General features: G+C 34.4%; 1 protein-coding gene across 2 annotated transcripts in view; it reads right to left on the reverse strand.

Annotated features, from left to right (window-relative positions):
- The window catches only part of CUNH1orf146 (chromosome unknown C1orf146 homolog), a 58,505-nt gene that overhangs the window by 1,422 nt on the left and 42,521 nt on the right, over positions 1-14,562 (reverse strand). For both annotated transcript variants that reach the window (XM_053892548.1, XM_053892550.1), the window contains 2 exons: positions 2,473-2,563; positions 197-365 (listed from right to left, as the gene is read on the reverse strand). In XM_053892548.1, the coding sequence (XP_053748523.1) occupies positions 197-365; positions 2,473-2,563 (260 nt within the window). The remainder of the gene's footprint in view (positions 1-196; positions 366-2,472; positions 2,564-14,562) is intronic.

Below are 14,562 nucleotides of genomic sequence, written 5' to 3' on the forward strand. Positions count from 1 at the left end.
AGAAATCAGCATGAACTCTGAAACTTGTTACCCTCATTCTTGGAATACCCATTAGGCCTGCATTTTGTTAACTGTGACAAGTTAATATTATAACATTTATTTTTTGGCAAAACACAATTCACCTGTTTAAAAGGATTAAGAACGAAAGTGAGCATATTGTAATTTAAGAAAAGTCTATAGTACTATTCATCCATACCTCTGCTGAATCCTGAACATCAGTTTCCATTCCTCAGGCCCATGGAAGGCAGCAGACAGAACCAAAAAGCTATTTTGGTGAATATTAGTAAACTTCTCAATTTTGGCTAGAAATATTTCTTCAGCTGATGTAAAGCATTCTTTAGCATCCATCAATAAAAATGCAACTCCTAGGAAAGGTGAACAAAATATAAAACATCACTTTGTCATAATAATAAAATATTTTGTAAACTCCACAAAATCAACAAAAATTCATATAGCTGGTTAAGTGTACAGGACCTAAACCCATAAGGAACAGAAGTTACTATAACAAAATTCTTAAACTACAAAATGATTTTGGTAATTCTTTGAAGTGCTCTATATAAAAGGATGGCTTATTCTAAATAAGAGGAAAAATGTATTTGGTCATCATTTTCTGATGATGGCACTGTATACATAGTAATGCCTAATTTTAGTGAAAAGTTTTTTTGTGTGTTATAATGATTTTTTTTAAAGCTGAAAATCAAAGGAAGATAAGCCTTCAATTGTTTCTTGAAGAAACCTTTGTAGAGAATATTAACTATTACATACATTAATATACTCGATAAGCAGTTACCTAGGATTTTTGAAAAAGTATCAGGCCTGTAAGAATAGTCCTGAAAGGAAATTTGATCTAATTATAGCACTTTAAATGATGAGGAGGAGACAATCTGAGGAAAGTGATTATATACTAATTGAGTGAAGTTGGGCAATTTATATAAACCTCTTTGAACCTAAGTTCCCCCATCTGTAAGATGGCAATAATAATTGTTCATGGGTTTGTTGAGAGGATTCAATAAGATACAGTATATAAAGTGGCCAAGGCACATAGGAGGTATTCAAGAACATTTCACTTCTCCCTAGTGTGGGCTCTTTATTCAACCAGGAAGGATGAGTTTGAAGTTGGACCACTTTCAGCCTGGAGTTTTATTTCTAGTAGCTTTTTTTTTTTTTTTTTTTTAATTACCTTTCAGATTTTCACTTTTATTTCTTCAAGATTTAGGACTGCACTCTTATGATTACAACAAACTTTAGTCCAACTATCTCAGTCTCCATATTTTTTTGTATGTAAATATTTGCAGACTGATTTAAGGCTTAAGTTACCTAATATAGTGTGCCAACGATCTATGAGAATGTCAAGTACAGATTATTCTACTTTTATATTTAGAATGCATCTCATTGAGAATAGTCCTCATCCAGTCTGACCATTTCTGCTTTTTTTTTTCCAATATATGAAATTTATTGTCAAATTGGTTTCCATACAACACCCAGTGCTCATCCCAAAAGGTGCCCTCCTCAATACCCACCCTCCCCTCCCTCCCACCCCCCCCATCTAGTAGCTTTTTTTTTTTTAATTTTTTTAATGTTTACTTATTTTTGAGACAGAGAGACAAAGCATGAACGGGGGAGGGGCAGAGAGAGAGGGAGACACAGAATCGGAAGCAGGCTCCAGGCTCTGAGCCATCAGCCCAGAGCCTGACGCGGGGCTCGAACTCACGGACCGTGAGATGGTGACCTGAGCTGAAGTCGGACGCTCAACCGACCGAGCCACCCAGGCGCCCCTCTAGTAGCTTTTGAAAGCTGCCTGTCTTCCAAAACCTCTGCTAAAGTATCAGTCTGTCTGCAACCCTCCTGATAAAATCCTTTACCTCCACCTCTTTTATCACTTCAGTCATTTCCCTATCACAAAACTATGCTTTGTGCTGCCCCCTCTCCATCGTCCCAGGCTTCTCATCTCCTAATCTAATTCCTTCCTCTATTTTGCCCATGACCGTTGTACAGTTTTATGATTTGCGGAACTTCTATTTGTCTCCATTTGGTTCTTTTCTTTTAGTATTTGTTTATGTTATATTCATCAAAATCATGTACAAAATCATGAAAAAACATTCTCCTATATTGTTTTTGTATATGGCTTTTGACCAATGTGACGTTGGCCTCTTCATTAATACTGGTAACATTTTAAGTACTGACTGTTGGAGAGGTGGCTTTGTTCTATTTTCATCTTAGTTCCAAAACAAGTAGTTTTTAATATCTTCTACCACACTCCACTGGTTTGGCTTTAGTTCAACAATTGTAATCTAAAAAGAAATGCATGTTGTAATCGGCCACACGCACTACTTTTGCAGCAGTAATAGTTTTATACATTTACCTCTCTGAAAAGATAGTACCTTAAGCTTATTACCTGGTTATTGAACTACCACTATTAGAATTTATACTCCTATATTTTATAAGAAACTTAAGACAGCAAATATACTGTACCAGAAAGAGAAAAGATAATTGATCCATTTTCCACTGAATCTGAATACCGAGTCTTGTGGCTTCGATCTAGGGCAGTTGCAACTTCACAACTCTAAAAAAAATTTTTTTCAGAAACATAAACTTAAGACATGCTTACAATGATTTTTTGTTAAAGCTAATGAAAAAATTAATTTAATAGCTTCTTTTATAACTATACCACTTATATATCTGATCATCAAAGGAGACAGTAAATGTGCTCTCTATGGTGAAAACACTTTTGTAAAAACAAAAATATTTTGTTCTGAAACACACTGTGTTTGGAAATGAATTGTGTACTAGTTATGTTATTTAGAGACAGAAACAAAGGACAGTATTAAAGAACTAAACTATAAGAAGCAGAGCAAATGCAAAGTTCTTGTAAAAACACAACTTGGAGATGGATCCTGACATACATTAATATAAATTGGAAGGTGGGTTGTGGTGAGTTTCTTAGATGGTTCAAAGAACCATGAAGTGCCAGATGTACAAAATACCACAAGGAGACAACCAATTCTCCAATTTATTTGTGTATAGTACAGTTACTTTTATTATAATTTTAAGATGCTTCAAGCCTTAGATGAGTCAGAAAACACGTATGAACACAGCAACAGGACTTCTGTTTGAATGCCGTTTCAAAAACCATCTCATTTTCTATTCTATACAAGTAATTACTTAGATAATTTTATCCAAGCCACTAAAATGTAAGTGGTTAATAGGGTTTCCTGATTGGTTACAGCTCAAGCTGATTATTCTCCAAGTAGATAAAAATCCCTTAGGTATATTAATTTTATATTTTGCTTTATAACATGTATATTTTAAGTACACAGGCTGGAATTATGTACAAAATATATGCTTCCTTTCTGTCCCAAAGAGAGTATTTTGTGCCAAACAGATCCTGACACAGAGTTCAACTATGGCTCTTCCCATGAGTTTATTTCTGCCGTTTTAAAACTATACATTGATTCCAGCAATGGCAGACTAAGCAATTTAAGCCAAACCTCCTGCTGAAGCAACTAGAAAAGCTGGACAATTTAAAAAAATCTTCTTGAATACATCAGAGAGCTAGCAGGATAGTGAACAATTATAAGGCCAAATCCATACAGAAATTCAAAGATATGAGACCAGCATTTAGGCCACCTTTTCCCTGAGGGCATCTGCCAATTCCAAAAGAGCTGACAGGCTAAACACAGCTTCTGATAAAAGTAGAACAGCTCTCACAGGGACTATAGCCTAGCTTCAAACTATTTCAATCCCAGAAATTGTCTTTAGGTGATACTGTATTACTAGTATTCACAACCATCTTGCAGAACCACTCCCTAGAGCAACCTTTCTCAATCAGGTTTCCTCTTTCGAACTACAAAGAAAATTATCTGAGTGACTATTCTTTCAATTCTCACATAACTAGTACCATTCTAGATGTAATTCATTTATTACATACAATAGATGCTTTAGGGCTTGGACTGACAGATTTTGCAAATAAAAATAAAGAACACCCAGTTGAATTTGAATTTCAGATAAACAACATAATTTTTAGTATAAGTATGTCCCATGCAATATTTGGGATGTACTTATACTAAATTAATTGCTTACCTAAAACCCAAATATTGTAACTGCATGTCCTGTAATGTATGTAGCAACCCTGCTTAGGTTTTAGGGGTTTAATTCTCTTGTAAAATTAAAGCTTCTTAGAGGAATAGAACACTATTCTAGGCCTCAAATTATTTCTACAATTTTTCAAATACAAATTCCAACACACAAAAATAATCAGACATACAAAGAGATGAAATACTTGGAAGAGAACTATAAGAAACAATAGGCAATAGAAGTAGACTCACAGGGGATACATAAAGTGAAGTTATATCAGATCCATACCTTAAAATAGCAATGTTTACTATGTTTAAGGAGATGAAAGACAAGACTGAGAATTTTGGCTAAGAACCAGAAACTATAAAAGGATGTAACAGATGTGAGTCAGAAAAGCTTCATAAAATATGAGTTAAACCTTTAAAGTAGAAAGGAGTTTATTAAGCAGACAAGTGAAGGAAGAAGATAAATGTGAGAAAAGCACAGACAGAAAAAGTAACAGGCAAAGGCATTCAGAACCAAAAGTAGGATCCTTAGATGATAAGTATGTAAGGTATACACAAGTCAGTTAACTTGAAGATGGTGTTAGGAATAAATGCGTGCATAACCTAAGTACGCATGTATGCCATGTTAATGAATTTTAATCATATTCTATTAGTAGCTACACCTCTAGTGAGTATGGAAGAATGTACAAGATTTGTCAAATCACTATGCTATACACCTGGAAAATATGGTAACACTGTGTCAACTATACTTCAATAAAAAATAATAATAAACTTAAAAAATTCATATGCTATCTGGGGTGCCAACTAAAAGAATGATAATAAAAATAATAAAAGAAAATAATAAAAATAAAAATAAAAAGTACTGAATTAGAAAAAAAAATAGCGAAATTCAACAGTTAATTTTTCAAATAACTAGGAGCTAAAACCAGATTTTCCAAAGCATATTTTATGAAATATTAGTCCCATGAGATATTAAAATGTATTCCTTATTCAATTAATACTTAGAAACACTGAATATTATTTTATCTCCTTTTGAGGATTTATAATGCATCTGAGCATATGAACAGCTGTTAAGACAGTGCAATAAAAAAATTGTATAAATTTGTTTATACAAGAATTCCAAATACAATCCAATACTTCTTTCTACAAATATAACACCTATCAATATTCTATAAAATTAACATTCTGTCTACCAAATCCACTCATTAGAAAGGAACCATAAATAAAAACAGAAATGAGAAAGGGTACTCAATAACTGATACAGTTAATGAGAAAATTAAACGAATGCCAATATGAAAATTTTAATTACAGAAATGGCAATTTCATAAATTTCAACTTAATAAATTTATCTCTATAATTTAGTAAATTTTTGAAAAAATATATAATTTATGAAATAGACTCATAACATAGTGCAAAACTTAACTAAGCAAAACCACTATTTTTCTACATTGCATAAAAAAATTAACAGCACAGAAAATTTAATAGTAAAGCACCTTTTACCTTAAAATTTCCATGCTATATAACTACATAGACATAGACAAAAGGAATAAAAAAAAAAGAATGAAAAAGGAAACCCCCTACACCACAGCACAGGGGAAGTGCCCTGCAGGTCCTCACCACTCCAGGGACTATCCAAAATGACCAAACGGAAGAATTCCCATCAGAAGAATCTCCAGGAAATAACAACAGCTAATGAACTGATCAAAAAGATTTAAATAATATAACAGAAAGTGAATTTAGAATAATAGTCATAAAATTAATCGCTGGGCTTGAAAACAGTATACAGGACAGCAGAGAATCTCTTGCCACAGAGATCAAGGGACTAAGGAACAGTCACGAGGAGCTGAAAAGCGCTTTAAACGAAATGCAAAACAAAATGGAAACGACGACAGCTCGGATTGAAGAGGCAGAGGAGAGAATAGGTGAACTAGAAGATAAAGTTATGGAAAAAGAGGAAGCTGAGAGAAAGAGAGAGAAAAAAATCCAGGAGTATGAGGGAAAAATTAGAGAACTAAGTGATACACTAAAAAGAAATAATATACGCATAATTGGTATCCCAGAGGAGGAAGAGAGAGGGAAAGGTGCTGAAGGGGTACTTGAAGAAATTATAGCTGAGAACTTCCCTGAACTGGGGAAGGAAAAAGGCATTGAAATCCAAGAGGCACAGAGAACTCCCTTCAGACGTAACTTGAATCGATCTTCTGCACGACATATCATAGTCAAACTGGCAAAATACAAGGATAAAGAGAGAATTCTGAAAGCAGCAAGGGATAAACGTGCCCTCACATATAAAGGGAGACCTATAAGACTCGTGACTGATCTCTCTTTTGAAACTCGGCAGGCCAGAAAGGATTGGCACGATATCTTCAGTGTGCTAAACAGAAAAAATATGCAGCCGAGAATCCTTTATCCAGCAAGTCTGTCATTTAGAATAGAAGGAGAGATAAAGGTCTTCCCAAACAAACAAAAACTGAAGGAATTTGTCACCACTAAACCAGCCCTACAAGAGATCCTAAGGGGGACCCTGTGAGACAAAGTACCAGAGACATCACTACAAGCATAAAACATACAGACATCACAATGACTCTAAACCCATATCTTTCTATAATAACACTGAATGTAAATGGATTAAATGCGCCAACCAAAAGACATAGGGTATCAGAATGGATAAAAAAACAAGATCCATCTATTTGCTGTCTACAAGAGACTCATTTTAGATCTGAGGACACCTTTAGATTGAGAGTGAGGGGATGGAGAACTATTTATCATGCTACTGGAAGCCAAAAGAAAGCTGGAGTGGCCATACTTATATCAGACAAACTAGACTTTAAATTAAAGGCTGTAACAAGAGATGAAGAAGGCCATTATATAATAATTACAGGGTCTATCCATCAGGAAGAGCTAACAATTATAAATGTCTATGCGCCAAATACCGGAGCCCCCAAATATATAAAACAATTACTCATAAATATAAGCAACCTTATTGAAAAGAATGTGGTAATTGCAGGGGACTTTCACACCCCACTTACAGAAATGGATAGATCATCTAGACACACAGTCAATAAAGAAACAAGGGCCCTGAATGATACACTGGATCAGATGGACTTGACAGATATATTTAGAACTCTGCATCCCAAAGCAACAGAATATACTTTCTTCTCGAGTGCACATGGAACATTCTCCAAGATAGATCATATACTGGGTCACAAAACAGCCCTTCATAAGTTTACAAGAATTGAAATTATACCATGCATACTTTCAGACCACAATGCTATGAAGCTTGAAATCAACCACAGGAAAAAGTCTGGAAAACCTCCAAAAGCATGGAGGTTAAAGAACACCCTACTAACGAATGAGTGGGTCAACCAGGCAATTAGAGAAGAAATTAAAAAATATATGGAAACAAACGAAAATGAAAACACAACAATCCAAACACTTTGGGATGCAGCGAAGGCAGTCCTGAGAGGAAAATACATTGCAATCCAGGCCTATCTCAAGAAACAAAAAAAATCCCAAATACAAAATCTAACAGCACACCTAAAGGAAACAGAAGCAGAACAGCAAAGGCAGACTAAACCCAGCAGAAGAAGAGAAATAATAAAGATCAGAGCAGAAATAAACAATATAGAATCTAAAAAAACTGTAGAGCAGATCAACGAAACCAAGAGTTGGTTTTTTGAAAAAATAAACAAAATTGACAAACCTCTAGCCAGGCTTCTCAAAAAGAAAAGGGAGATGACCCAAATAGATAAAATCATGAATGAAAATGGAATTATTACAACCAATCCCTCAGAGATACAGACAATTATCAGGGAATACTATGAAAAATTATATGCCAACAAATTGGACAACCTGGAAGAAATGGACAAATTCCTAAACACCCACACTCTTCCAAAACTCAATCAGGAGGAAATAGAAAGCTTGAACAGACTCATAACCAGCACCAGCGAAGAAATTGAATTGGTTATCAAAAATCTCCCAACAAATAAGAGTCCAGGACCAGATGGCTTCCCAGGGGAGTTCTACCAGACGTTTAAAGCAGAGATAATACCTATCCTTCTCAAGCTATTCCAAGAAATAGAAAGGGAAGGAAAACTTCCAGACTCATTCTATGAAGCCAGTATTACTTTGGTTCCTAAACCAGACAGAGACCCAGTAAAAAAAGAGAACTACAGGCCAATATCCCTGATGAATATGGATGCAAAAATTCTCAACAAGATACTAGCAAATCGAATTCAACGGCATATAAAAAGAATCATTCACCATGATCAAGTGGGATTCATTCCTGGGATGCAGGGCTGGTTCAACATTCGCAAATCAATCAACGTGATACATCACATTAATAAAAAAAAAGAGAAGAACCATATGATCCTGTCAATCGATGCAGAAAAGGCCTTTGACAAAATCCAGCACCCTTTCTTAATAAAAACCCTTGAGAAAGTCGGGATAGAAGAAACATACTTAAAGATCATAAAAGCCATTTATGAAAAGCCCACAGCTAACATCATCCTCAATGGGGAAAAAATAAGAGCTTTTTCCCTGAGATCAGGAACACCACAGGGATGCCCACTCTCACCGCTGTTGTTTAACATAGTGCTGGAAGTTCTAGCTTCAGCAATCAGACAACAAAAGGAAATCAAAGGCATCAAAATTGGCAAAGATGAAGTCAAGCTTTCACTTTTTGCAGATGACATGATATTATACATGGAAAATCCGATAGACACCACCAAAAGTCTGCTAGAACTGATACATGAATTCAGCAAAGTTGCAGGATACAAAATCAATGTACAGAAATCAGTTGCATTCTTATACACTAACAATGAAGCAACAGAAAGACAAATAAAGAAACTGATCCCATTCACAATTGCACCAAGAAGCATAAAATACTTAGGAATAAATCTAACCAAAGATGTAAAAGATCTGTATGCTGAAAACTATAGAAAGCTTATGAAGGTAATTGAAGAAGAGATAAAGAAATGGAAAGACATTCCCTGCTCATGGATTGGAAGAATAAATATTGTCAAAATGTCAATACTACCCAAAGCTATCTACACATTCAGTGCAATCCCAATCAAAATTGCACCAGCATTCTTCTCAAAACTAGAACAAGCAATCCTAAAATTCATATGGAACCACAAAAGGCCCCGAATAGCCAAAGCAATTTTGAAGAAGAAGGCCAAAGCAGGAGGCATCACAATCCCAGACTTTAGCCTCTACTACAAAGCTGTAATCATCAAGACAGCATGGTATTGGCATAAAAACAGACACATAGACCAATGGAATAGAATAGAAACCCCAGAACTAGACCCACAAATGTATGGCCAACTCATCTTTGACAAAGCAGGAAAGAACATCCAATGGAAAAAAGACAGTCTCTTTAACAAATGGTGCTGGGAGAACTGGACAGCAACATGCAGAAGGTTGAAACTAGACCACTTTCTCACACCATTCACAAAAATAAACTCAAAATGGATAAAGGACCTGAATGTGAGACAGGAAACCATCAAAACCTTAGAGGAGAAAGCAGGAAAAGACCTCTCTGACCTCAGCCGTAGCAATCTCTTACTCGACACATCCCCAAAGGCAAGGGAATTAAAAGCAAAAGTGAATTACTGGGACCTTATGAAGATAAAAAGCTTCTGCACAGCAAAGGAAACAACCAACAGAACTAGAAGGCAACCAACGGAATGGGAAAAGATATTTGCAAATGACATATCGGACAAAGGGCTAGTATCCAAAATCTATAAAGAGCTCACCAAACTCCACACCCGAAAAACAAATAACCCAGTGAAGAAATGGGCAGAAAACATGAATAGACACTTCTCTAAAGAAGACATCTGGATGGCCAACAGGCACATGAAAAGATGTTCAACGTCGCTCCTTATCAGGGAAATACAAATCAAAACCACACTCAGATATCACCTCACGCCAGTCAGAGTGGCCAAAATGAACAAATCAGGAGACTATAGATGCTGGAGAGGATGTGGAGAAACGGGAACCCTCTTGCACTGTTGGTGGGAATGCAAATTGGTGCAGCCGCTCTGGAAAGCAGTGTGAAGGTTCCTCAGAAAATTAAAAATAGACCTACCCTATGACCCAGCAACAGCACTGCTAGGAATTTATCCAAGGGATACAGGAGTACTGATGCATAGGGGCACTTGTACCCCAATGTTTATAGCAGCACTCTCAACAATAGCCAAATTATGGAAAGAGCCTAAATGTCCATCCACTGATGAATGCATAAAGAAACTGTGGTTTATATACACAATGGAATACTACGTGACAATGAGAAAGAATGAAATATGGCCTTTTGTAGCAACGTGGATGGAACTGGAGAGTGTGATGCTAAGTAAAATAAGCCATACAGAGAAAGACAGATATCATATGGTTTCACTCTTATGTGGATCCTGAGAAACGTAACAGAAACCCATGGGGGAGGGGAAGGAAAAAAAAAAAAAAGAGGTTAGAGTGGGAGAGAGCCAAAGCATAAGAGACTGTTAAAAACTGAGAACAAACTGAGGGTTGATGGGGGGTGGGAGGGAGGGTAGGGTGGGTGATGGGTATTGAGGAGGGCACCTTTTGGGATGAGCACTGGGTGTTGTATGGAAACCAATTTGACAGTAAATTTCATATATTAAAAAGAAAAAAAAGGAACAGAATATGAAGAAAAATTTTTTTAATTATCTGAGAAAATAAAGACTTGAAAAAAAACGATATATCTCATGTGTTCAAAGGATGGGAAGAATAAATTTTTCCCTCATTTAATAAATTAGTTCAATTCAAATCAAAAGTGTAATGAATGGAAAATTTTTTTAACTTAAAGTGATTTTGAAGTTCATCTAGAATAAAGTTCGGCAAACTATTTCAGCAGAAGGCCAGATAATAAATATTATAGGCTTGTGAGGCTGCATATGATCTCTGTCACATTTTTTTTCTTTTCTTCCTTTCTTCTTCCCTGTCTCCCTCTCTTTCTCTCACTGTCCCTCCTTCCTTCCCATCTTCTTTCCCTCCTTCCTTCTTTCCTTCTTCTTTTCCTTCCTTCCTGTCTCCTTCCTTCCTTCTCTCTTTCTCTCTCTTTTTTATAAGCCTTTAAAAATGTAAAAACCCTGCTTAACTCATTGGCTTGGCAATAACATGCTGTAGGCCAGGGCATACACCATAGTTTTATGATTCCCTGATCAAGAAGAAAAAATATGTTCTAAAAACATATGAACAGTATGGAAGGAACATGCCTTATTAAGTTTAAGGTATATCACCCAACTACAATGAATTTAAAAGTGTGGTAATGATTCAATATTTAATATATACATCAACTGAAGAGAAAACAACAGAATCAGATTCAAAACTATATAATGATTATCTGTATATGAGCATATGTATAGATGTATAACACATATTTAAGGCTGATATATAAAAATTTTATAAGAGCAATTTAAGAAATCTCAGGGAAGAAGCTGTTAAAATTTGACTGTATAATAAAAACAGCTGCCTTAATTCCTAAAGACAGAGTAGAAATAAAAATATGCAACTTATGATTTCACAAATACCAAATAAAATTGAAAGGCAAAAAAAAACCTTAAGAAAAATCTTAATAGTATAACACAATTTTATATTTTTTAATATTTTAAAGAATAAAAATTTATTATTTATGCCAATAGAAAAAAAGGAAAGATAAAATTACAGAAGAGATAAAAATGTGTCTGAAAAAATGTTTAATCTCCTTTGTAATCAAAGAAATATAAAATATAAAATACCAAACTAGCAAAGATTTTCTTAAATAACATGTGGAACTGTCATAGGTGAGGATAAGTTGAGCTTCCTATATACTGCTGATGCCACTGTGTATAAAAACATCCTGTAGGGTAATTTGACAACACATATCAAAAGTCTTCAAATGGTGCATGTCTCTTTCTTTAATGCAACTATTCTATTTCAAAGAATTTTTCTAAAGCAAAAACTAGCAAAAAACAAAAAGATTTATGTGTAAGGTAAATGAAGACTCAGCATTTAAAATATAAAAATATAGAAAATACTAGAATAAAAATGGTGGTATCTCCTACTTTCTTTGAAAAGTACACAAAAACCAAAGGAGAATGAGAAACAATAGCAAACTTTCCTTTGTTGAAAGTGGGAAACATGTGTAACTCCCAACAAAACACATGAAAAAAGAACAGACTTCTACTTTGAGGGACATTTTTGAAAGCCATGTCTGACAATTTTGGCTCCTCTAGAGAAAGAACATTTCAGCTGTGTCTAATGCTTGTCTCATGAATCATTAACAAAATCCAGTAGTGGAAAGACATATCTTTTACATGAAAACTACAAGTACACACTGAATCTATTTAACTGTGTAACCAACATGAAAATAAATGCGGGAATTATGGTTATAGAAAAAGTATAAGTGCTATGCACATTTGATATAACTAATAAGTTATAAACACCTAATATAATTGGTGTTTGATTGATATAATTAATAAAAGTCTTGAGGAGAAAAGGAAATGAATAATGTTCTACTTATTGACCTGATTGGCTACATGGTATTCTCTTTATAATAACTCCATTAAATCGTTCATATATACTTTTATGTCCTTTTCTACCTTTCTCTATGTGTATTTCATAAGCTGAAAAAAGTCAAACAAAACAAAACAAAACCCTCAATGGGTGAGTTCAATAGGAATAGAGAAAAATATTGACATGGAACAAAGGACAGATTAAATTACCTAGATTGCAACCTAAAGACAGAAGAAGTGAAAGGGAAGTCAAAATGCATGGAGAATATTCTGATAAGATCTAACAAACATCTAATGGGAGTTCAGAGAGGAAGGAGCAAGGAAATAGGACAGAGGCAATATTAAAGGAGATGATGGATAAGAACTTGGTAATAACAACAATTTAAAGATTCATGAAGCCTCAAAAGATAAAAAGAAATCTATACCTTAAAACCACAGAATGCCAAAATCTGAAAAGCAGTCAGAGAAGAAAGGTAATCTTCAAGGAAGTGACAAACTGATGCTATCTTATCAACAATAACAATGGAAGTCAGAATCCAGTGAAATGAGTTCCTCAATATGCTGAAACAAAATATCTATAAATTTAGTGAAAATATCTTTCACTTTGGAGTAAATGGAATTCTCATACATTGCTGATGAGAGTATAAAACCATAATTCCCACATTATTTTTATTTTAGTTACACAGATTAGTCACGCAGTTAAATAGATTCAGTGCTCATTTGTAGTAAAACTGAAGAAAGTTTTCCAGTTTCTTATAAAAATAAACATCTGACCCATCTGACCCAGCAATTCCATTACTATGTATTTACTAGAGAAATGAAAACACAGATCAACAGACAGACATATAATGAGGTTTACAGCAGCTTACTTAAAAATGGCCCAAAACTGGAAACAACCCAAATGTCCATCTACTGGTGAATAGATAAATAAACTGGGGTATACTCATACAGTAAACTACTACTCAACAATAAAAGGAAATAAACTATTGTAATATGTAACAACATGTAAGCAAGACACAAAAGAATACTAACTGTGTCATTCCATCTATAGGAAATTCTACAATAGGCAAAATCAATTATAGTGATAAGTATCAGATCAATGGTTTACTTGAGGCAGGGGGCTGGAAAAGAAATTACTATAAAAGGACATAAAGGAACTTTCTAGAGTGATGCATATGTTCTATATTTTGATTGTAAAACTCATCAAACTTCACATTTAAAATGAGTGCATTTTATTGTATGTAAGTTATACTTAAATTGACTTTTAAAACATCTTTCAAAATCAAGGGGAAAACAGAAATATTTTGATATTAACAAAAAATGAGAGTAAGTTTTTTACTTCTAGAAAATCCTCATACAGGTAAATTCTAAATTATATTCTTCAGATAAAAAGAAAGTAATTTAAAAAGAGAGGTCTGAGCCAAAGGAAAAAAAGGAGAGCAAAAACAACAGCAAAGACATGAGTAAATCTAAACAAATGCTAACTTTAGAAAATAAGACTTTGTGGAGTTAAAAAACAGAATTAAACTAAATATGATAACAACAAGAATCTTGTTCTAAGAGTGTTCTAAGATTCTTTTGTGATTTAAGATGAGGATAAAGGTAATTATTCACTGTGATTTTGTGGAACTAAGTATACATGTTAAAATTTCTAGGGCAACCACTAAAATAGTAGAAATAGGGCATATCATTTCCAAAGCTAGTAAAAGAGGGAGAGAGATGGTGATGGGGGGAGGGGGAGAGGTAGAGAGAGAGAGAGAGAGACTGACCAATCAATACAAAAACTAACAAGAAAGGAGAGAAAAAAGAAACAGAAAAGGTGGGACAAATAGGAAAAAAACAAGATGATTAAACATAATAAATGAATTATAAAGTAGTTGCTCTTCACACATTAGCATGGATTGCTGGCTTCCTTTCTCAAAATCAGTCTAAAAAAGCTATATAATTAAGAGAGAAACATGAATTCTAGAAAC

This window comes from Panthera pardus, unplaced genomic scaffold, assembly GCF_024362965.1.
Source record: "Panthera pardus isolate Hobbes unplaced genomic scaffold, ASM2436296v1 HiC_scaffold_11, whole genome shotgun sequence".
NCBI lineage: Eukaryota > Metazoa > Chordata > Mammalia > Carnivora > Felidae > Panthera > Panthera pardus.